The 25,937-nt window shown below is 33.5% G+C and overlaps 1 protein-coding gene across 11 annotated transcripts in view; it reads left to right on the top strand.

Annotated features, from left to right (window-relative positions):
• Positions 1–25,937, top strand: part of UPF2 (UPF2 regulator of nonsense mediated mRNA decay) — a gene marked incomplete at its 3' end in the record, with an annotated part of 163,577 nt that overhangs the window by 927 nt on the left and 136,713 nt on the right. For 10 of the 11 annotated variants that reach the window (XR_013758087.1, XR_013758089.1, XR_013758090.1 and 7 more), the window contains 4 exons: positions 4,759–5,138; positions 6,808–7,587; positions 17,938–18,098; positions 25,069–25,266. Coding sequence is in view for 2 of the 11 variants with exons in the window: in XM_079106198.1 (XP_078962324.1) it covers positions 4,777–5,138; positions 6,808–7,587; positions 17,938–18,098; positions 25,069–25,266 (1,501 nt within the window). Of the gene's footprint in view, positions 1–141; positions 321–4,758; positions 5,139–6,807; positions 7,588–17,937; positions 18,099–25,068; positions 25,267–25,937 lie in introns of those variants that run through there. The other variant, XR_013758088.1, reaches the window with a different exon arrangement.

Below are 25,937 nucleotides of genomic sequence, written 5' to 3'. Positions count from 1 at the left end.
GTTGGCAGAGTCCCCTTCCAGGTTTGGGGGTAGACGGGACTTTTGGAGGATTCGAGTGACCGGACCTTCAACTCTTATTCTTAACCTATTCAAGTAATGCATCCAACCAAATTAAACTGTTACTCTTCTTGTTATAGTTTTTAGATGTTCATAAAAATTGTACGAACCTTCAGGAAAACCATTTTTGAACTCTGGTGAAATTCTAAAGATTTTTAAACAAGTCACTTTATGCATTAGGACTCTTTGTAAAGAATAAAGTGAAAGATTGGGAGATACCATCTCTGTGCTGCTCTGCCCTTTTTGAATAGCAGAATTAAAAGGTAAAACAGCATTTTCTCACTCAAGTATTTTCAGAGCAGTCTGATTGTGATTTCATACATAGTCCATATGGGACTTTACAATGGAATATCTTTAAAAGGGAAACATCACTTTTCACTGCTCTCTCTCCCCTAGTACACTTCACTGGTATCTGTTTAATCAGTAAAGTAGTTTTACTTTTGGAAGTTCGGAGTGTATTTAGAAAATCAAATCAGATGTACAGCAAGAGCCAGAGCACTATTTTGGGAACTAGGAAGGTGGTTTTGAAGTGTGGTTTCCTTTTAAGGGCTGTCTGAATATAATCATATTCAGTAAAATAATTTGTAAGAGCTAATTATTAATCATTTCAATTAAAATCACTAATTTTTAACGATTTTGAGATAGAATCTAAAGTTCTAGTTTTTATAAGAAAAACTTTTGGAAACACTTTTGATGAAATATTTAGCTGTTAAGTAGAGCTTGAATTTATCACAATTTTTAAAAATGTAAGTTAATGCCCAGTTTAACTTTTTAAAATTAACATAATATAAATGTGTACTGATCTAAATCATGTTATTTTTACTATTCTTTTAAACTTACAGACAGGGAATATAATGGTAAAGAGCACGGTATCAGTTGTGTAATCTTGGGTAGACCTCACTGCTGCTGCTGCCTCAATATAAAACTTAAAAATTGGAGTAGATAAAATCCAGTAGTCATAAGTTTAAAAGTTTCTCATCTTATGATGGACTTTCTGTGACCTGTGTGAAAGAGAATTGAAAATGGCCTCTTCTTGCTAGCTGCTATACTAGAAATTTAATAACTCTTTAAGGTAAATAGCATTATCTCCATTTTATTGATGAATAACTGGAATTATTAGAAAAGTTGCCCAATTTCTATAGCTAGCAGGTTGCAGGGTTAGGATTCATATTTAAAGTCTGACTTGAAAGTGCATGCATGCCTTTTTCAGAAGTTGCATTACTGTTTCTGCATGACCCTTTAGATTTTTGTCATTTTTATTCACTGAAATTTAGTTCTAAGTGTACTTTGGAAGTATGTTTTTAATATAAGGATGTAGTCATTTGAAGGAGATACCTATGCCAAGACTTAAGGGTCTTACAGAGAATCTGTTCTATCATATTCTAGAGCAGGATATATCTTAATTTGTGAATGACTTCTAGAATTTGTAGGTATTTAAAGCTTATTGAATAAAAGAATATTGTAGCGTCACAAAAAGTTTGGGACTCCATTGAGCTAATAAATGATGACTCTTTAAGAACTTGTCAGATATCAAGTTAATTTCTTAATGTTTTAGAAGAATTTTGATTTATCTCTTTAAATAAGACATCAGTTATAAATTCTGATTTCATTTTTTTTAATTGTCTGAGAGTTGTAGTTTCTTGTAACCCCAAAATGTCACTTGTTGATGTTTCACATCAGAAAATGCAAATTCTAACCTGGCCGTGGTGGTACATACCTGTAATCCCAGAGATTCGGGAGGCTGAAGCAAAAGGATCCTAAGTTTGAGACCTTGGTAACTTAGACTGAGTCTCAAAAAAAAGAGGGTGGATTGGGGATGTAGCTTAGTAGGAGAGCACCCCTAGGTTCAGTCACCACTCCTGCAAAAACAAAACAACAACCAACCAAAGTCTATGTAAACATTATTCTGTCTTGTTTTTTGAACATAATCACTATTATCCCTAAATAAAATTGTGTTATGATCTTATATATTATGTTATCTTCCTACTTGTCTACAGTCTGCCAGAAAGTTGAAAACATGTAAAACTGCCTAATCATTATCAGGGACTCTTCCTACTTTTAGGATTCATAATTCTATGATTTGTCATAGTCAGCATCTGTGATCAAGTCTTCCATCTCACAATTTGGTACTCTCAGGGTTCTTAACCTTGGTTAATAATATGGGTTTAGATTCCAGCTCTGTCACCAGCTGTGAAGGCCTTGGTCAAGTTACTTGGTCAAGTCTCAATTTACTAATTTATGAGATAGGGAAAACAATACCCACCTCATAAAGATTTTAGTATTAAATGAGGAAACATACATAAAATGTTTAGTATGGTACCAATGAGTAGCTGTTGGTATTAAATAGTTTGAAAGTTTGCTTATTTATAGGGTATGATATTTTTGTATTAAAGATGGGTATTTAATTGAAGATGTGTGAGAATTGATAATTATCTTTCCAGATAATGTAAATACTAATGTTGTCTTGACCCATAAATAATAGTTACATGTTTCATTTTAATAGTGATTGTTTAAACAGCAGTAACAGCTGTTATTTGTTCTGAGTTCTACCAGTGGGGTTAACCCAGAGCTTTTGGGCGTCTTGTCAAAATAATCATAGAACATGGAAATACAGGCGAATAAGGAAGTAAAGGAGGAAAGGGAGAAGACTGAGAGAAGGTGCAGACTGTGGCCACTAAACTACTTTGTCTTAAAAAATTACTTCTACTGGCCTATGCTGTCTTCTGTGATAATACTTTTTCTTTCCATTTTTGCAGAAGTAAATCCTCTTTATAAAATATTTATTATTGAGAATTTTATTACTCTTGTTTAAAACCTACATTTGAAATTGTTTAAGAATGCTATGTATATACTTTGGTAGAATTTTTATTTTCTTGTATACAGTCTTCAAATTTAAGAGTTAAAAATGAACACTGTCCATAAAACAAATTATATTAAAAAACTAAATCTGAGTAGAGAAATATATATAGAGAGAAATATTTTTTAGTTATCAATGGACCTTTATTTAATTATTTATATGTGGTGCCGAGAATCCAACCCAGTGCCTCACACATGCCAGGCAAGCGCTCTACAACTGAGTCACAACCCCAACCCAAGTAATATATTTTTAGAAAAGGAAAATCCTGAATTTTACTGGGAAAATAGTTTTTTGTTCCAATGTTTATTCTTTCCAGTATTGGGCCTACATTTGTAGACTAGTGCTGTCCAATAGAAATTTTCATGATGCTGGAAATATTTTATATCTATGCTATCCTGTGTGGTAGTCACCAGTTGTGTGAAATTGAGCACTTGAATATGGTTAGTCAGGCATGGTGGTGCATGCCTGTAATCTCAATGACTTGGAAGAGTGAGGCAGGAGGATCTTGAGTTCAAAGCCAGTCTCAGCAAAAGTGAGGTGCTAAGCAGCTTGGTGAGACCCTGTCTCTAAATAAAATACAAAATAGGACTGAGGATGTGGCTAAGTGGTCAAGCACCCCTGAGTTCAATCCCTGGTACCCCCCGTGCCATGTGGCTAGTGACTGAAGAACTGAAGTTCAAGTATTATTTAATTTTAATTAATGTACATTTAAGTAGCCACATGTGACCAGTTCAGTGATTTTTTTTCAGCTAGTGGAGATTTTGGTTTTCAGGAACATTTGACAGTATCTGGAATCATATTTGGTTGTCAATACTGGGAAGGTACTGCTCACATGAACTACATAGAAAGCAGGGATGCACTAAACTTCCTAAAGTGCTTAGTTCTCTAACTACAAATAATTATCTTGTGGTTGGGCATGTTGCCCATTGGTAGAGTGCTTGTCTAGTGCTTAGTGTGTACATGGCACTGGGTTAGGTCCCCAGCACTGCAAAAAAGAAAAGGCATATATTATCTTATTCAAAATATCTGTAGGACCACAGTTTAGAAACCCTAGGCTGGTGGCTGCTCTATAAGCAGTTATAGAACAGAATATACAGATTTTATAATCATTATTATGTTTATTAATATCGACTGACTTTAATAAAGAGATTAAAGGTCTGGTGTAAAGTTTTTGATTTTATACCTTTCATAATAAGGTTATAGCAATGAGGTGAAATTTGTGAGTTCTCTATATTCTCTATTTTGTTCATTGATGTGTAGGAGGCAAGTGCTTTTGCTTTGCTAGCCTTGTCTAGTTTGATAACTTTGGTTGAATATTATATGAAATAATGAACCAGTATTTCTTAAGGGTTTTAAAATGCTGGGATTAAACTGATTCAAGAGCCTGAGTATGTAGCTCAGCATTAGAGTGCTTCCCTAGCATTTGTGAGATCCTGGGTTTGATTTCCAGCACTCCAGGATGGGGCGGGGGGGGATTTAAAATGTTCTCAAATACATGCTAAAGTATTTACAATTAATTGAGACATTTTATTGTTTTGGAGTTGATAATGGTTGAATCTGGGTAATTGATACATGGAAGTTCCTTAGAAGTGTGCTATCACTTCTATGTTTGAATTTTTCCCTAATTAAAAAGTTTAAAAAAATAATTGAAAATAGGCATAACTAATAATTATAGAATGTTAAATGAGACCAAACCAATGTTTTTTATCACAGAAATACTAGTCATTTTGCATGCTATTATTTAATCTCACAATTACCAAGTTGCATTAATATGTTTTGTTTAAAAAATAACATCACTGAATAAAAGTCACTGAATTTGTAGTACTTACCTTCTTCTCTTACAGATTGTCCTGGGTCACATAATGCCAGCTGAGCGTAAAAAATCAGCAAGTATGGAAGAAAAAGAATCTTTATTAAACAACAAAGAAAAAGACTGCAGTGAAAGACGGCCAGTGAGCAGCAAGGAGAAACCAAAAGACGATCTCAAGATCACTGCCAAGAAGGAGGTCAGTAAGGTCCCTGAAGACAAAAAGAAGAAACTGGAAGAAGATAAGAGAAAAAAGGAAGACAAGGAACGCAAGAAAAAAGAAGAGGAAAAGGTAAAGGCAGAGGAAGAGTTGAAGAAAAAAGAGGAAGAAGAAAAGAAGAAACATGAAGAGGAAGAGAGAAAAAAGCAAGAAGAGCAGGCAAAACGTCAGCAAGAAGAAGAAGCTGCTCAATTGAAGTAAGAAAATTTAATTATTGATGTGAAAGAATGACTACTTTGGAGAAAAATTATTATTTGAAGTAAAACTGACTAGGTGCAGCTCCTTGAGGTTTGGGAGTATCTTAACTTGATCTCTTAGTTCTACTAAGTAGAGCTGTGCTTAAGTTCCTTTAATTATTTAAATAATAGTAGTTATTTTTATGAGTATGTGGTAATCTGGATTGTTTTGTTGTTTTTGAAAACTTTGCATGGTATATGATAATACTCTATTTTCAGTTACCTTTTTCACCGAAGTTTTTTAGTATCTGTATTTTTCATGAAATTTAGGTGTGGAAGGCAAGTAGTAGTGACCACATTCACAATATTTCCAACCTTGTTCTTGAGAGTTTCTTATTATTTTAATTTTCTTTTTAAAAATAATTAATTCATATTCAGTTTTATAATAACATTTTCTCCCTTTCTGCTCCCTTCAAAGGACTTTAAAAACAAAAACCCTACTTTTTTTATTTAGGAAAATTTCAAGTATTTGGAAACAGAATGGTATAATGAACCAGCTCTTCTTTTCCCTCTCTCTACCCATGGAATATTTTCAAGTATCATGTTATTTTAATTATGAGTTCATTCACTTTCTATTAAAGGGCTTTTACCTGATAGATTTGGTTCCTTTCCAAATTTTTAAAATCATGCTTGAATTTTTAGCAAGTACTTTCTTAAAAGTTTCATTAATGCTCAGTATGGAAAAAAGTATCAAGTATTTCAGAACAGTTTTTTTGTTGCTAGGGTAGAGTACCTGCCCTAGCTTTTGAGAAGCTCTGGATTCAATCCTTACTCCCTCCAAAAAAAAAAAAAAAAAAAAAATTAAAATTTTTTTCTCAAAACATTTTCTATAAATTTTCTTATAATGTTTAATTTTCCCCCCACCATATTGGGACTCAAACAGAACCTTATGCATTCCAGGCAAGCATTCTTTTTTCTTTTTTTTTTTTAGTACCAGGGATTGAACCGAGGGGTACTTAACCACTGAGTCACATCCCTAGCCCTTTTTAATATTTTATTTAGAGACAAGATCTTGCTGAGTTACTTAGGGCCTTGCCAAGTTGCTGAGGTTTGCTTTGAACTCAAAATCTTCCTGCCTCAGCCTCCTGAGCCACTGGGATTGCAGGCATGCGCCACCACACCTGGTCCAGGCAAGCACTCTTGTTTCTGGGCTGCATGTTTAGCCTTTTAATGACTATTAGTGAACAATTTTTGTCTGTTTACCCACAGCTTTTGTTTGTTTCACGTCTTACATCCTTCATAACATACTTTATTTTTCATGTCAGCAGAATGATTTTTTATTTTGTTTTCATTTTTGTTTTTGCCTGTGCTGGGGATTGAACCCCTAGGACCTGTGCATACTAGTAAGCACTCCACCACATCCATGTTTTTAAATTTTGATCTAGTTGTTCACAATCCTCCACTCTACTCACATGTGGTATTAATCAATATATTGAGCTCTCATTGTTTTCAATAAGTCATTAATAAAATGTCTTCAAAAGTAATGAAAAGGCAATTTTGTTTTTTCCTTTTGGATTCTGATATACTTACATGATTATTTTTTCATTGGCACTTACTCTTATAGGATGGATTTATCAATGATGCTTTGATATGTAAAGAGCATTTACTTATGTTTTTGTTTTTTATTTAGAGAAAAAGAAGAATCCCTTCAGCTTCATCAGGAGGCTTGGGAAAGGCATCAGTTAAGAAAGGAACTCCGTAGCAAAAACCAAAATGCTCCAGACAACAGGCCAGAGGAAAATTTCTTTAGCCGCCTAGACTCAAGCTTGAAGAAAAATACTGCTTTTGTCAAGAAACTAAAAACTATTACAGAACAACAGAGAGACTCCTTGTCCCATGATTTTAATGGCCTAAATTTAAGCAAATACATTGCGGAAGCCGTAGCTTCCATTGTGGAAGCCAAACTAAAAATTTCGGATGTGAACTGTGCTGTGCACTTGTGCTCCCTCTTTCACCAGCGCTATGCCGACTTTGCCCCCTCACTTCTTCAGGTCTGGAAAAAACACTTCGAGGCAAGGAAGGAGGAGAAAACACCTAACATTACCAAACTCAGAACTGATTTGCGTTTCATTGCAGAATTGACAATAGTTGGGATTTTCACTGACAAGGAAGGTCTTTCCTTAATCTATGAACAGCTAAAAAATATTATTAATGCTGATCGAGAGTCCCACACTCATGTTTCTGTGGTGATTAGTTTCTGTCGCCATTGTGGAGATGATATTGCTGGACTTGTACCAAGGAGAGTAAAGAGTGCTGCAGAGAAGTTTAGTTTGAATTTTCCTCCTAGTGAGATAATTAGTCCAGAGAAACAACAGCCTTTCCAGAATCTTTTAAAAGAGTACTTTACGTCTTTGACCAAACACCTGAAAAGGGACCACAGGGAGCTCCAGAATACTGAGAGACAAAACAGGTGATTTTCCAATGTTTCTCAGAATTGAGAATTTATTTTGGAGCTCATACTTAAAAATGTTTAAAGTCTTCATGCCACTGAAAGAACTTATGGAAAAGGGCTCCTTACAGGTGATTTTTTACATTCCAGGGAAATTTCAAAGTATAGTAGTCTAAATACTCATGTTTAAATATGAATTGACAGATTTTGTTTCTTATTTTAAAATCAATCTGGCAAGTAGATGGTAATTTTTGCTTTGTGGATATGTTTTCTTCCTGCAGTTTTGAAGTCTCCTTAATATTGAGGAGTAAATTTTTTTTGTCACCTTAACTTCCCAGTTACTATTTTTCTGTATGTTTCTATGTTCTCTCTATAACAGGTTTGCTTTCATTGTTTTATACTTTTAAGTTGTTAATGTCACTGCTGCTACTTGCTCTTTTTAAGAAAGAGTCATTCATTAGCAGCCGTATTTCAGATCAGAATTTTGAGAAATAGTGCATAAAATTTTTACCTATGAAAAAATTTTTTGCAAAACTGTAAAATGCATTTATAGAAGCCTTCTTCCTGGGGGCATCCATTTGAAATTCTAAAGGAATAATGTGCTGTGGCTGTGGTAAATTGATGAAAAGACCTGAAGGAGGGGCTGAATTTGATTTTCACAAGATATAGTAGACTCAGTTGAATGTGCATGGAAGAGGCATCAACAAGCTAGAGGTTGATACAGTTTGTGGACATTGAGTCAATTTTATAAAGGGTGGATTTGGAGGAGGGCTGAGGGGGTGCAGAAAGGAGGTAACAGCAATATCTTTTAGCTGAATACTTTATAACTACTTAAATTGCATGGTTGCGAATCTGGAATTACTATTGATCAGAAGTTAGTATGGTGGGAAAGGAGTACCTTTTTCTGTTCCCGAAAGCATGCCAGTAATTCCAGTAATTACCACTAGAAGATGACTGACTTAGCCAAAAGAGAAGACAATAACTATATCCTAGTAGTAGTATAGTTAGGACAGGGTCATTGTAGGTGCAGAAACTATGTGGTGAAAGTTCCTGGTCAAATGTCACTCAGGTGAGAATTTAAGATAAATGTTATCTATGATTCTTTAAAAAAAAAAAAAAAAAGGCCAGGTGTGTGGTGATAGATGCTTGTAGTCCCAGCTACTCAATGAGGCTGAGAGGTTCACTTGAACACATTAGTTTGAGGAGAGCTTGGGCAACATAGCAAGACACCTCCCCCAACTCAAAAAAAAAAGAATTGCTATCCTTGACTTATATTTTTGAATTTTAATAGTTCTCACATATTTGAGGTTTCTTAATTGTGATTTTCATAATTATCATTTTCATAGTCCTTTCCCATACTTTCTACCTAATATTTCATAACTGACTTTGTCAGTATGCTAATGATGTTTTATTGGATACTTTGAGGGTTTTTGTGTATTTCTGGTCTTACAGAATCTTAGTAGAGAAAATGTACAGTGATTTAATCCAGTCCCCTCTCCAATTCAGAAATCTGTTTTACAGATTCATAACAGATCTTATCTAATATTGATATTCTTAATACCTCCCAAAGGAGCTCAGTGTTCTCTGAGCCATTCCAATGTTGAACACATCTATTTGCTATGAATTCTTTGTTATATCAAGCTGAAATTTAACTCCCCATAAAATGATTCATTTTAATTTAGTTTTTTTTTTCCTGGTACAGTTGAATAAAGCTATTTAAAGTGGGAGTCATGAACTTTTTACTTGTTCACGATGAATTATGTAGATACTGAGTCAATATTTAGAAGTATTAAAGCAATTTTCCATTGCCATGATATTCTTTCTGTATTTTATGAAAATATCTGTAATGACTAGGGGAAAATTAGTTCTTTACCACAGATGTGTGAGAAGCACTGGTATGGGACACGTAACTTTATCTCAGATATTTGCAGACCACCAACATGTTTTCCTGTTTTCCATATTAAATACCTCATTTCTTCAGTTTGTTCCATGAGTTCCAGGTACTTCACTGTCCTTAGGACATTAAAAAAAATTTTTTTTTTGTAGTTGTAGATGGGCAAAATGCCTTTATTTTATTTATTTTTTTATGTGGTGCTAAGGATCGAACCCAGTGCCTCACACATGCTAGGGAAGCACTTTACCACTGAGTCACAACTCCAACCTGAGGACATTTGTTTATGATGCATTCTTTTCTGTGACCTATATTGCTTTAGCTTTTGTAATTCCCTTTTCATTCTTTTTGACTTTTCAGTAGGCTTATTTTCACTAAAGCCAGATCTCTCAAATGAACTGCTCTCAAGCTAGTTCTTCATCTTGAACTAATAATTTTTTAACCTGAAGTATGTACTTACTTATGCCTTTTAAACTTTAAGATGCTTTTGGCATACTATTTTAACCTGATAATTTTGAATATTGTGTGAATATGTGTAAGTACCTAGATAAATATATGAGAACCTATCTGCTGATCTTAAGCTTTGACAAGCATATCTTCTATTCATTTATTATTCAAATTGTTGATAAACAATTTTGTGGCTTCTTTTAATCTTAATCATCATTGAAAATATTTGGCATATGGCTTCATAAATCACTCATGACATAGGATACCTTCAATCCAAACAGTTTCTGTAGTGAAGATGCAGATATCTGACTGAGTAAAAAAAGACCTGAGGAATGGATTAAAGCACAATCCCTGCTAAACTTAATGTCACTTTCTAAAAGATTGTCCTTTCCAGCCAGGTGAGGTGGCATACTTTTGTAATCTCAGCTGTTTGGGAGCTCAGGCAGGAGGAGTGCAAGTTCAAGGCCAGCATGAACAATTTAGCGAGACCCTGTCTCAAAACAAAGAAAGAACTGGGGATGTAACTCAGTGATAGAAGGTCCTTGGGTTCCTTTTTCAAGAGTAGGGAAAAAATAGTTTCTTCTCAGTCATTATCCAGTAGGAGTTTTCATGGGATTAGGTCACTGGCAGTAGTTTCTCCCAGTAAGGTTTCCTTTAGGTATGATAATACTGGAAAACTAAGTACCAAGCTAGCTCATATTTAAGTCTTATATGTAGTTAAATTTCTTTAAGCCTTTATTCATTATCTTTAGAAATAGAGTCAAATGTGGAATTATTTTCAGTATTATAAGTACTCTTGACCATTTTAATGTTACTTGGGAGGTAGCAGTATTAGAGATTGTGAAGTCATGATGCAGTAAAGTTTGTACTTAAAAATTCAGTTTTTTTTTTTTTTTTTTGGTCTGGGGAATTGAACCCAGGGGCACTTAACTACTTAGCCACATCCCCAGCCCTTTTTCATATTTTATTTAGAGACAGGGTCTCACTGAGTTGCTTAGGGCCTTGGTACATTGCTGAGGCTGGCTTTGAACTCATGATGCTCCTGCCTCAACCTTTCAAGCTGCTGGGATTACAGGCGTGGGCCACTGTGCCCGGCTTCAACCAGTTTTTAAATAGACAAGTAAAATCTCTGGTCCTTTCTTAAAGACATCAGAGTGAATGAACAAAAGAAGTGATTAAATGAGTCATATTGGGCCTTCTAACTTATCTGGCCCTATTTCATAGGTATTAGGTAGCTGGTACTATTTCTAAGCACCTGAGGAATTTGCAGTTTAAGTAAACAATCCAGTTGACCTTAGGGTTGGGTGAATTCTAATAAATTTGAATCGATAAATGTTTTATACACATTTTGATTAAGTGATCTGGGGAGTTACAATTAATATTCATATATTTAAAATTAGTAATTGCCAATTTGGAATTAATAACTTTGTTGATAAGGTTTGCTTTCTGTTATGTTCAGTGCTCTTACTTTGAAATGCTTTGTAATTTGATAATAGAAGTCTTATAATTTAGTATTTTTTGGCATTTAGTAGAAGTTGGTTGAAGAAATGATTTAGTTTTTACTGATTATAACTTAATGTTATGTAACAGTGTTTCTTTCAGCTTAGTGAAATCATGCATACAGCAATTAAGAATTCTTGAATAATACTGAAGTATCTTATTTCCTTTTTCTCCCTTATTTCCTTTTTCTTTTGATGGAAGTAGTAGCAAGTATATATTACTACCTTCTTGATTACATCTCAGTCCAATGGCAGTGACCAATTTGATTTTTTGTTTTTTGGTAGTGGGGATTGAACCCAGGAATGTTCCACCACTGAGCTATATCCCCAACCCATTTTATTTTTTATTTTCAGACAGGGTCTCATTAAGTTGCCCAGACTCACCTCAAACTTGTGATCCTCCTGTCTCCAGCCTCCTAAGTTGCTGCATTCACATGTGTGCATCTCTGTGCCTAGCTTGATTTTAAAGTTTAGTTTAGAAAAAAAAAAAAAAGGTATAATGCAGACTTTTCTCCCTTCCTCATTGTTATAAAATCAGACAAGTCTGTTTCGTTCAGGCAAATTTATTATTCATTCAGGCAATTCATTAATTGACTAACTTTGAAATATGTTGACTTAAGTAGTGCTTTTACTTTTCTTTCAAGTGACTCGTATCTGTCCTTAGAGGTAGATTGTTTGATCAATTGGTAGTATTTAAGCGTTATTAAGGTGTGACCTCACTGTAGTTTAGACTTAAAGAAGCTCTAAAAATGTAAGAGCTCTAAAATTGTTACCTCCTTCTTGATATTCTAATTTTGCTTAAATAACTTTGACATATAGTAGCTGTTTAATAAATACTTAAATGGGTACAATTAGGCATTACTATATATTTATGCATCTTTTCAAAAGATAATACATCCATAATCAAATTAACTCTAACACGAGACCAGAAGAAAATTTAAGGTAATTCTAGAGCAAATTTTTATGACAATTTGACAGAATACAAGAGGAGATGAAAGGTAACACCCAGTAGTTTTTCTTGAATCTCTTTCATGATCATTGTTTTCAAGATTTTGGCCATGTGTTCAGTATTATTTTGTATGATGACAGAAGGGCAAAGTTAAAAAAGATGTTCTGTATTCTTGCTGAGATTTTTTTTTTCTTTATTAATTTGGATAATGGAAGATCAAAATAATACTTGGCATTGAAAATCTTGCTTTCTTTACAGTGTGCTTTGGCAGGTTTTTTTTTTTTCCCCCTTCTGAAAACACCATTTTACATTGCTATAATGTTTTATCTGTATGATCTTAATTGATCTTCATATTACTCCTAAAAGAAATACTTACATTTTGAAGGTGATAGATTTAGGAATTTAAGGACTTCCCCAATGTAGCAAAGATCAGGTTTTTTTGCTTCAGCGCTGTATTTTCTACAGTTATATTGTGCCCATCATTATCTGTATTTAATATTCTTTTAAAATGTCTTGAGTGTTAGCCACTTTGTACTTATCAAGTTATATGCGAATGAGGGACCCAAAAGAGACTATAAAATAAGCACCCTGAGCTGTGTAGGCTTACCTTTGATATGTGCATTTGAGAGACATAATTTCAGCATATAGTATGAAGTAGAGAATTTTAGCTTGAAGGTCAGCCTAGTCCAATGTTTACCAGCATGGATCTGGAGCCAGACTGCTTAGGTTCACATCTTAGACCTGTCTTTTACTCATCACTCTGTAATCTATGGCAAGTTACCTAATGTTTCTGTGCTTCGATATTCGAATCTGTAAAATGGGGATAACAGTAGTACTCTACCTCTGAGAGAGATGTGAATTATGTAATGAATTCTTAAGTATTAAAAGCACTTAACAAGGGGTTGGGGATATAGCTCAGTTGATAGAGTGCTTGCCTTGCAAGCACAAGGTCCTGGGTTCAAATCCCCAGCCCCACCAAAAAAAAAAAAAAAAAAAAAAAGTAAAAGCACTTAACAGGGCTGGGGAGATAGCTCAGCTGGTAGAGTGCTTGCCTCGCAAGCACAAGGCACTGAGTTCGATCCCCAGTACCGCAAAAAAAAAAAAAGCACTTAACAGTATCTGGCACGTGGTAAGTGTTGAGTAAATGTTAGCTGTTATATTTCCTGCTTAATCTTTCTGAAAAACTTTTTTTAAATATATTTTTTTAGTTGTAGGAGGATACAATACCTTTATTTTATTTATTTATCTCTCTCTTTTTTTTTAATTTGGTGCTGAGGATGGAACCCAGGGCCTCACATGTGCTAGGCAAGCACTCTACCACTGAGACACAACCCCAGCCCTGAAAAACTTTTGATTTGACAATTCGAATATTAAACTTTTATTAAATCTTAACAGCTTTTTTTTTTTTAAATTCATTTTTGAAGAAAATCCAAAGCAACAAGGTAGTCTATACAAAATTTAAAACTAATTAAAATATGAAAAAAATGTCTCTTAATAAAAGGCATTAATAGTTTTCTGGTTTATGAGATATAATGCTTAATTCAAGAATGGACTGTTTGATATTTTCTGTCAGTGTTAAACATTAAATAAATATAAAAATATAAAAAACATTTCACAAACCTAAGATTGATATACTACATGCTTTCAGGTAGTGATGGCTCATATAAGTTGGGTAAAGGTAACCATCTTTTTTTGTATTTTTATTATAATGAGTAAGATTTAAAATGATTTTTTTTATTGTTTGCTTTTCACATCTGTAAAGGGGAACTAGTACCTCCTTATTGTGTAATAACATGAGAGGGAATGAATGAGTTCATAAATATTTAATAGTGATATTAATTTAGTTGACCCCTATCATGACAGGGATTGGCATACTGTGGCTGGTGGGCCAGCTTAGTCACATTACTAGTTTTTGTACCTTTTTAAATGGTTGAGGGCTGGTTCTGTAGCTTAGTGTTAGCATATGTGATGCACTGGGTCAATCCTCAGCACCACATAAAAATAAATAAATAAAATAAAGGCATTGTGTCCATTTACAACTAAAAAAAATTTTAAAGAAATAAATGTTCAAAAAATATAAAAGAATATTTTGTGAAACATGAAAATTACATGAAATTCACATTTCAGTGTTCATAATTAAAGTTGTAATATAGTCGTACTCATTTGTTCACATATTGTTAGTGGCTACTTTTGTGCTATCATAGTAGGATTGAGTAGTTTCTGCAGTGACTGGTCTGTAAAACCTAAAATATTTACTCCTGGACTAAAATATTTACTATCTGTTTATAGAAAAGATTTGCTGACCTCCGATCTGTGACATTTTCAAAAGAATGATTTCAGTTCAACTTTATGTAAAAGATATTTCTAAAAAGATGGTAATTAAAATGATTCATGATGAATTACTTTTAACTTGCTTATATTTTCAGTGTTATATTCCCATGGAAATTTTGGTGAGAGCTGGTGGTTGTAGCCAGTGTTAGAGCATTTGCCTAGCATGCCTGAGGCCACAGGTTTAATCCCCAGCACTACAAAGAAAAATCGTTACTTTCTTTTCCCGTTCTTTTAAAAATAACACTAATATAGGTACTCTTTGTTCAAATATGTTGTGTGAAGTTTAGTTCCTTCATAGAGGAGCTTTCTTTGCTTTTTCTTCCTTTTTTTTCTTTTTGGCAATGTTGGGGATTGATCCCAGGGCCTTGTGCCCCCTCACAGAGGTTTTCTAAAACGTTTAGTATAGCTGAAAATATTTTCAGTTTTATAAAGTTACAAAAAATTGACATATACATACAGTACATAAATTATAAATGTTTCATTTTAATTTCATTAGAATTTCTTTTTATTTCTTTTTTTTCTAAGTGATTCTAGGATTTTTGAACGTTTAAAACAGGCACCTATGATAGGTTGTTTTCTCTACTTTTTTTTTTTTTTTTTAGCTGTGCTAGGGATTGAACTCAGGGCCTTTTGCTTGCGAGGAAGAACTTCACCAACGGAGCTATATTCCCAGCCCCTGTTTTCTCTACTTTAAGTCTTATATTTAGTCACATTACATGCTATGGATTTAGTCAGATATATATGAAATGGTCAAGGAAAACACAAAAGTTCTGTTTATAGCGGAACTCCTCATTTATAGCAGTTGTATCTTGTCCTACTTACTAAGTACTCTGTGTAAGATAGGTTAGAAGACAAACCAACCAAATGTAAACTTTTTCATTGAGAACTATCTTAGTGACTAATAACCTGAGTACCTTCTCTTTAGGTGGTTAGGTAAGTTAGTGCTACTAAAGAATTTGATCAGTTGATAATTGGGGGAGGACATGGTATATCTTTGAAGCTTTTAAGTTTTATTTTGATACTAGTAGACTGGAAAGAAACTGTAACATAGACACAATCGTTATTGAATTAAATCACTTTTAACTGACCAAGTACAGAGTCCCAGGCAAATATTTGAATGCACAGTTGATCCTGGAGTAGGACTGTTCTTTTTCTATTCTTAGTAGTCATCACTTTGATACTGCATATATGTCAGAAATTCTTAGTATTGTTTACCTTAACCAATTGTGTATATTTTAGATGAACAGAATGTCAGAACTTACTAGATAAATGATTTTCAGGTTATGTTATTCTGGGATATTTTCCAATTAATGTCGTATCTTTAATTGTCATTAGAGGTTTTGAAATCTCTTAGAATCATTATCCCTTCCAACATAATTTGCCTCAAAAAGAACTCTTCAATTTTTATCAGTTAACACTTTTTCTAATAATACATTGCAAACATTTCAAAGTAGCTTATTTTTTTAACATCACTTATTTAATGGCTTAAGGAAAAAACAACTTCCAAAATGACCTGTGTTAGAGTTTCTAACTGGGCTCAGTGGTGTATGCCTGTAATCCCAGTAGCTCAGGAGGCTGAGGCAGGAGGATCACAAGTTCAAAGACAGCCTCAGTAATTTAGCAAGGCCCTAAGCAACTTACTTAGACCCTGTGTCAAAATTAAAATAAATAAATAAAAAGGTATGGGATGTGGCTGGTGGTTAAGTGTCCCTGGTATCAATCAATCAATAACAGTTCTAACAAGTTCATTTGTAGTAATGTTAGTGGTTTCTTTATTGGTTTTTTTAAGTTTTAAAATTCATAAACTTATTAAATGAAGATTTGCTTTTGCCCATAATACCAGTGTGAAATAAGAGAGGACAAAATTGTTTTCTAATAATTTTAGAGTTTTTAGAGAAACACTGAATTATCATTGTTAAACTATTTTGACATTTTGCTAATATATTGGTAGAATGATGTTGTCTAATGTATATTTAAATCATAAGAAAATGAAATTTAACAATTCTAATTTTAGACCTGAAGAGCCAGATTTGAAAAAAGAATTATTGAAGTTAATGACATGCTCGTAATAGGAACTGGTTTCCTAATATAGAAAATGTTATTTGGATTGTTACAGAATTTCAACAACAGTTTTTGTGGGTGAAAATAGGTTAACACAGGAAAGTTTGAACATTGTTCCAGATAAGCAGTGGAGAATAAGTGTAGGCACAATTATTCTACTTTATTTTCTATTACTTTTAAGAGAATAGTGTCTCAAAAAAACAAAGCTAAAAACTCATTTTCTTCATGGTTTATAAGAAAAATGACAATTTATAATTTATGATTGACTTTAAAACCTGTGTTGTATTGCATTGTGGTTTATAAATTTCAAATGTTATACCACCATGTAAATATTTAATATAGAAAAAATCGGATCCTTCTGTATAAGTTTCAACTATTTATATTGATATGGTGGGAATTTTGACTTTTAAAAAATTTTTGGTATTTTCTAGTAGTTTTGCATTTGTAATCATAGGTGACCTATTGCTATACTGTTGTAAAGTGAAAGAGTAATTGTATCTTCTAGTCTCTTCAAGATGGCCTGGACTTGGGTAAGTGGGTTGTTGCTCAGTTAATATTTGTGAAATGGATAAATACCCAGTACTTGTACTGTATATTGAGAATTGAATGTATAAGTGATGTGGGCTTCTCAAGATATACTCTTGATTCATACCATTATAGAGGTTTAACTGATTCTGGTTTTGTGAACCTATATAGAACTATTGTTTTTGTAATCTGACTTTTGGCTAACTGTATGAGTATGGCATAACAATATGAAATTATTTTATAGTATATTGTTAAACATGATATTTATGCATAAAATAATTGGAGATTTAAGGAAAAATGATTCTATAACCTGTTGCTTTTGGAAACTAATTTGTTAATTACATTAAATTAAATATTTTTTGGTTAACTGTCACAGAGGAGTATAGATGTAACAAAATACTCAATGTTTTATTTAGTAGTGTATGGTTAAATATTAATGGTATTTTGAATACATCATTTTTTGAGGGAATTTAATTATTTAGGTCATTTTGATTATGTGTATTTTAATTTTAAGATATATCTAAAGATATAATAAAATTATGTTAGCAAGGAAGGTTGTACTAAATTTGTATGAGAAGATCAGATTTTTATGGAACTTTTTCCATATAACAACACATAAAATATGTGCTTTGATGAGTTTATCAGATTATTTCATCATTTATTTATAGGCGTATTCTACATTCTAAAGGGGAGCTAAGTGAAGATAGACATAAACAGTATGAAGAATTTGCTATGTCTTATCAGAAACTGCTGGCAAATTCTCAATCCTTAGCAGATCTTTTGGATGAAAATATGCCAGATCTTCCTCAGGACAAACCAACACCAGAAGGTAAAGTATCCTTATGAGTACTATCACTTACCTTTACGCTTGACAAATATATATAATTGAAATTTTAAGTTTAAAAATGGCTTCAAAATATTTCAGATGAAGAAGAGGTATCAAGATCTAATAAATAACCTTGAAAAACTATCCGAACTGCATCCTTGAGTAGAAAAGACTCTACCTAGAGAGTCTTAGTAATTATTAAGTCATTACAGTGAGTTCCTTTAGGTTCTTTTGTAATAGATATCCTCAGATTATATCCAACAGGAACCTGTCTTATGCCCTACTTGGGATTATAGAAATTTACTTATTAAGGTAATGAGAAGGTGAACTGGATATTGGGATCTTAATATTTCTTTATCTTTGCTTTATATTTGCTTTATATTTGCTTTGATTTATTTGTTTTGAATGATGTCTTAAGTGTTATTTAGAACTAAAGCTTACTTTGTAGTTTTATGAGATTAATTATTAGTAAAAGGAGTTATCTTTCATATTATTTCAAAGGTGTTTTAAACTTCCATATTCTCTTTCAGTTGATAGTGTTCCTAATATATTACTTTTACCTCATTATAACAAATATTTGATAAAATAATTATGGGTACATTCGACAGATAAGTATTAACAAATCATTAATCTTAAAAATATCCATCTCCAGATCTAGATGCAGATGAGCTTCCTACATTAGAGTCTAGAAGGGGGGTCTTCTACCACAGGTGCCATTGGCAGGTCCAAAAGGCAGGCAGCTGGTTTACACTAATCAGCAAGTAGTGAAGCCACAGCACAAATTTGGAGTTTTTGAATGGGATGCCTATTTACCAGAGGCAAAGAAGGGAGAAAGAACCAATGACAAGGCTGTTTCTAGATCATTTCTCAAACTATTGGGATAAAAACCAGCTAATAAGAAAGTAATTCAGGGATGCAGCTTAGTGGTAGAGCACTTGCTTAATATGCCTGAGATCCTGGGTTCAGTCCCTAGTACCACAAAATAATAGTGATGATAATCCAGCAATCCCATATACTTAAAAATCTTCAGTGAAGTATTTGTGTTTTACATTCTCAAAAAGAAATAACTATTGTATACTCTGAATGCATTTGTTTTATTAAATTTACATATAATCATGTGCATAATTCCTAGTAATTTTTTATTTCCAAAATGAAATAAGTCTCAGTTGGAAGGTTGAAGCAGGAGGATTGCAAATTTAAGGCCAGGCTCAGCAACTTAGCAAGACTGTCTCACAATAAAATTTAAAAAGAGCTAGAGATGTAGCTTTGTGGTAGAGTACTAGCTTAGAATGTGCAAGACCCTGGGATCAATCCCCAGTACCACCAAAAACAAACAAACAAAAAAACAACAAAAATAAGAATGAGTCTCAAACTGGGCCTCTACCCTCACTTATCCCAGCAGTGCTGGAGATTGAACCCAGGCCCTTAAGCATATTAGGCAATCTGTCTACCCCTGAGCTATATCCCCAACCCAAACTTTCTCATTTTTTGAAAGAAGTTCCATTGTAGAATTTGAGTTTTTGTTGAATCTGGCTGGTTTGTTATAATTTTATCAGTATATTTATTATGTTATTTTAGAACTGAGATCTTTTCATAATAATTAGCATCCTTTGGTATTCGTTTAGTTGGGTTTCTTTACTGTTTTTCATGAAATGAATGATACTGAAATTTAGGCTGTTTTTAAAATTTTAAATGAATTTAAAAGGTAATTTTAGATCTTTCCCAGAGAGAATAGATCTTGGTAAAATTCTGGCATCATTTTTAAAAGGTATTTTCATATTGTATAGAATTTTAGGTTGAGAGTTTTTTTCCTTTCAATATAAATTAAAGATGTTGCTTGTCTTCTAGCTTGCATTGTTTCTAATGAGAAAGCTGTTATTTTTTTCTTTGTTCTTATTTATACAACATGTATTTTTCTATCTGGTTGCTTTAACATTTTTTAACTATAGTTGATTTCAAGCAACTTGAGTATGAGTAGCTTGGGTATTTTTCTTTATATTTCTTGTGTTTGGGTCTCATTAATCTTCTTGGATCTGAACATGTGCAATTTCATCCATTCAATATGGAAAGTCTGGAACTTTTTTCTTTTCAATGTACTCTATTTTTATAGAATGCATTTTGATTCATTACACAAATGGGGGGTACAACTTTTCATTTCTATGGTTGTACACTCTGTAGATTCACACCATTTGTGTACTCATGCATGTATATACGTTAATGTTATTATTTGTCTCATGGAACTTTATTTCTTCAAATGTATTCTGTTGTTCCCTTTGTCTCTTCTCCTGTGGGTACTCAATTACAACTATATTAGATTGTGGGAAGTGGTCCTTAGAGCTTAGTGGTGTGCTATTCTTCAGGATTTTTATTCAGTAGTATTTTGTCTGTATGTTTGTTGGATAATTTATTATTGCTATGTCTACAAGTTCGCTAATCTTTTCTTTTACAGTGTCTTATGTTCTGTGGCATACTCTGGAAGCTGCATATATTTTTCTTGTGTTGAATGTGTTCATTCTGCCTTCTAACTATGTGAAATACAGTTAGAATAACTTTTAATGTTTTTGTTTACTAATTTTACCATTGATGTTGTTTATGTATTGTTTTAATTGATAGTAATTGACCAATCTCTTTTGTATGCCTAGTCATTTTTTACTTCTTGACAACCCTGGTCATAATTTACTGGAAGTGCTGGATATTTTTGAATTCTTACAAATATCCTTGAATTTTCCTCTGGGCACAGTTGAGTTACTTGGAAACAGTTTTATATTTGAAAGGAACAGAATAGTCCTTAGTCTAGGGCTATTTTTCCCTAATACCAAAGCAGTATCCTTGACTGTACCTACTGTCTCAACAATTAGAAGATTTTTGCAGTCTGCCTAATGGGCTTATCGGATGTTTGTGGCCTCGCATGCATTCCTCTCTAAATATTAATCCTTTGAATAGTTATTTTCCCATTCTCACACATAGGTGCTGATCAATACTCAGGTGAACAGTTAAGGAGGACCCGCTGCACATCTTTGAGGTCTTCCTGCCTCTGGGCTGATTTCTCCTCTCTGGTATTCTGTCCTGGGAATTCTAGCTGCCTTGGCTAGAGTCCTGTCAGAGTCTTAGCTTTGTTGTCCTCATCTCAGGAAGACAGATTGCTGGGCTCTGCCTGGCTCCACCTTACTTGGCCATGACCTGAAAAATCTAGATAGTAAGCTACTGCAATTGTAGATTCAGGTTTTGTTTGTTTGTTTGCCTTCTCTCAGGGATTAGTTTTCTATGCTGCCTGACATCCAGTGTTTGAAAACCATTATTTTGGGCCTGGGAGGTAGTTCAGTGGTGGAGTTTTTATATACAATTCTATAGCTGCATTTTTTAGTTAATCATGTATTTTAGATTTCTCTTCATATGAATACATACGAAGCCATCTCATTCTGTTAATTGCTGCATTGTATTATGTTGTGTAATTTCACTATAATTGTACTCTGTTGGTTGATATTTATTTCTTGTTTCAACTATTATAATCAGTGCTGTAACAAAATCTCTGAACTTTTATCTATATACACACTGATATTTTCAGGATAAATTCTTAGTAGAATTCTTGGGTTAATAATATGCATTTTTTAAAAATATTTTTTCATTTGTAGGTGGACACAATTCCTTTATTTTAAATTCATTTTTATGTGGTGCTGATGATCCAACCCAGTGCCTCACACGTGCTAGGCAAGTGCTCTATCACTGAGCCACAACCCTAGCCTCAAGTATATGCATTTTAAGTTTCAATATACAATGCCATATTTTCTTCCAAAGAAATTTACATGCCTCTATTTACAAGAATGATTGTTTCCCTTTACACTAACCTTGTTGCAATTCTTCACTAAAATTCTAAGTGTGATTTAGCCTGCATCTTATTTTTAAGTTTACTGGCTCTTTTATTAGTATATTCTTTTCCCTGTGGAATTTCTGTTGTCATTCTTCACCCCCACCCACTTTTTCTCCCAAGTATGTCTTTTTTATTGATTTGTAAAAGCACTTTTGTATATTAAAGAAATTATTGTTTTTCATATGCATTACAAATATTTCCTCCCAAAATTTTTTGGGGGGATAATTTTTTTTTGCCTTGAAGAAGTTAAATTTCTTTTTCATGATTTGGCGCTAATACATTATTTTTTAGTTATGCAAAATATTCATGCATATTTTAGAATAAAAGTTTTCTATCAGATCTACTCCATCTTCCAAAGTAACCAGTATTAACAACTTTATAGGACTCTGTCCAGACTTTTTTTTTTTTTTTTTTTAACACAAACTATCTATCTTCTGGTACCTATAAATATACTTTTCTTATTAATTTAGATAGGATATTATTTTGCATGACTTCCTTTTTTCTTTCAATAATGTATTTTTGAGTGCCTCCTGAGTTAGTTCATGTCGAAATAACTTGTTCCTCTTAATACCTAATTGGTATTACTTAGTTGTCTGAGGCCAAGTAACAGTTGTCCAGCTGCTGTAACAAAGCACTATAGACTGGGTAACTTATAAACAACAGAAATTTGCTCATGGTTCTGGATTTCAGGAATTCCAAGATCAGGGACTCAGCTCATCTGGTATCTGGGAAGGACTCACTCTCTGCTTTGTAGTAGTACCTTCTTGTTCGTGTTCTTCTTCTTGTTCTTTTTTTATTTTTAGTTGTAGATGGATACAATATCTTTATTTTTTTACGTGGTGCTGAAAATTGAACCCAGTGCCTCACTCATGCCCAGTAAGTGCTCTACCACTGAGCCACAACCCCAGCCCTGTAGTAATACATTGTTGCTGTGCCTTTACATGGTGGAAGGGATGAACAAACTCTCTGCTGTCTCTTTTATAAGGGCATTCATCCTATTCATGAGGATTGAGTTCTCTTGACCAAAGACCTCATCTCTCTCAAAGCCCAGGTCTTAATATTATTAACTTTGAGCATTAATGTTTCAACATGGGGATATTAAAACATTTGCACCATAGCAATATTGTTTATATGTGGTTTGTCAACCTTTATCTTATTGATAGATATTTAGGTTCATTCTAGATTTGCTGTTACAAACAGTGCTATAGTGGACACATTTGTAAATCATGGTTCACATTTTCTGTTATTTCTTAGATATTTAAAAAGTAACAAGGTCTTGTAGGATTAAGATTATGCTTATTTTAAATATTGATAGACACTGAATAATCACCCCATCAGTGCATACTCTAGTAAAACATGAGTGCTTATTTCTCTCTCTCTTTATTTTCTTTCTTTTTGTGGTACTGAGGATTGAACCAGGAATGCTCTACCACTGAGCTCCATCCCCAACCCTATTTTATTTTTTATTTTGAGCTAGGATCTCCCTATGTAGCCCAGGCTGGTCTTGAACTTCTGAGTCTCCCACCTCAGCCTTCCCAGTAGCTGGGATTAGAGGCATGTGACATCATGCCTGGCAGGATGAGTGCTTTTTTCTCCACTGTCTTGTCAATATTTGATACAGTCTTTTAAATTTTCTATAATTCAAAGTTTAAGTGCTAAATGTTTTATTTAGCTTTATCATACTTAGTACTGAAGTGAAGGATCTTTTCATATGTTCTTACCTATTTGGAGGCTTTATCCATTTTTGCATTGGAATTTTTATATTTGTATGTAAAGATCTTTCTGGGGAAAAAAACACACATTTTTCTATACTCTGTTGCAGAATACTTCTGATGCCAAATGTGTCCCCCACTAAACTGACAATACCTGTTGCATCCCAAAATTTAATCCAGTTCTGACACTGTCTACCTAGAATTTGCATTATTTCTCACAAGTGAAGGACTTAGTCCCAGGTATTATTACCTCCACTTAAGAGGCCAGTTGCAGGTCTGACCTCCTGTAATTTGACTGATGGATTATAAATCCTGGGTTCCAATGAATACCTCCTCTGCTTTGATAAGTTGCTTAGAATGACTTACAGAACTTGGGAGGACATTTAAGTTTACCTTTTTATTATTAAAGATATTGTATAGGTCGCAGATGAACAGCCAGAGGAGGAGGAGGTGTGTACAAGTCCAGGAGCAGAAGCCTCTGTCTGTGTCAAGTAGGGGTGGGCATCCATCTTTGCACATGTATGTGTTCATTCACTGACTTGAAAGCTCATTAGTTCTCCTTGTTCAAGAGGTTTTATAGAGCTTAATCCCTACTCCTCACCTTCCCTGAGGTCAGTGGGTAAGGAAAAAGGTCAAACCACGATGTATTCAAGTCCAAATGATAACCCTTAATCTTTCTGGTGACTAGTCCCATCCTCAGGTTTAGGGCCTTCCCCCTAGTCACCTCATTAACACAATCACCGGTAAGATCCAGTGGGGCTCCTTGTGAGTAACAAGACTCATATTACTAAGGACACACCAAGTGTTAAGGAGTTCTGTGCAGGGATCCAGGGACAAAGACCACATATGTTTTATTATACTATATATCTTATGAATAGTAACTTTTTATATTGGTATCATCTTAATTAAATGTGTATGGCCTATTTAAGAAGATATAAATAGTATATAATTGTGACATAAATGGTACAGAAAATTGGTAGTTATCTCAAAAATGCTTTATGGAGGGTGTGGGCCTTTAAGCTGAATGTTTTAGAAATGGCCAAGCTTATATATTTTGTCATTTGGTTTTAAGTTTCATGAAGGTAGACCCAACATATCAAATGGCCACTTAATCTCCTTTTGGTTGTTTAAAACAAATCTGAGAAAAAAGTCTTTATCCTATGCTATTATCTTCTGTTCCATTCTGATTTAGGCCCTTAATTAAAACACAATTTGACTTGATGTTAAAAATGGTCACATGTACAATCCCATGTGCTTGTTGATTGAAGAAGCACCTGTCAGTTGAAGCAGTGAAGATTCAGTAGCTGTAAAATTGAAAATTAAAAATATAATGTCATGTTTACCATGTTATATCTGCAGTAGTATTAATTACCTGTGGTTTATTTTACTATAGAACATGGACCTGGAATTGATATATTTACACCTGGTAAACCTGGAGAATATGACTTGGAAGGTGGCATATGGGAAGATGAAGATGCTCGGAATTTTTATGAGAACCTCATTGATTTGAAAGCTTTTGTTCCAGCCATCTTGTTTAAAGACAATGAAAAAAGTTGTCAGAACAAAGAATCTAGCAAAGACGATTCCAAAGGTAAATTCTAGAGGAAATAAACTAAGTGCTGCAAAAATCAGCTTAGAAAACAAAAGTTGTAATATGAACATTATATTAAATGAACAATATTTTAAATGACAAAATAATGTGGAGTGGAGCATTAAAGGGTGATAATACACTTTTACCAGAGCCAATACATTTAAGTTAGTGTGAATTAATTTGGAAATGTTTATTTTTAATATCTCAGAATGGTTTAATATGAGATCTTAATAAGACTCTAACATTCATAGTCGGATTGTTAGGGGAAGTGGAAACACTATTGCACATTAATTTAAAATTGTTAACTTTTTCTCAGGACCCTGCATCATTTGTCTGAATTCTACCACTCTAGATATGTCTGTTATACATGACTCTTAATTTTCTATCCCTTTTAGTCTCTGAAATGGGCCCGTCTTGCCTTTTGTTCTTAATATGTTGTTCTGTGTTTATTTGGAACCTCCTCCCCACTACACTATACTATACTCCTCATGTATACTAATTTATTTTCCTTAGGTAAATAATAAATATCTTGATAGCAAGGATCACATTTTAAGCTTTTTTTTTTTTTTTTTTTTTTTAATATTCAGTAGCCTAGTGTAGTTCCAAATGTATAGTCAAAATTCAGTAAATGCTCTTTTGATTTCAAGACATCAAGTAACATTGGGGATTAA

This window comes from Sciurus vulgaris (assembly GCF_902686455.1).
Source record: "Sciurus vulgaris genome assembly, chromosome: 12".
Taxonomy (NCBI): domain Eukaryota; kingdom Metazoa; phylum Chordata; class Mammalia; order Rodentia; family Sciuridae; genus Sciurus; species Sciurus vulgaris.
The sequence above is the reverse complement of the archived record's forward strand: the minus strand, read 5'-3'. Positions and strand labels throughout refer to the sequence as shown.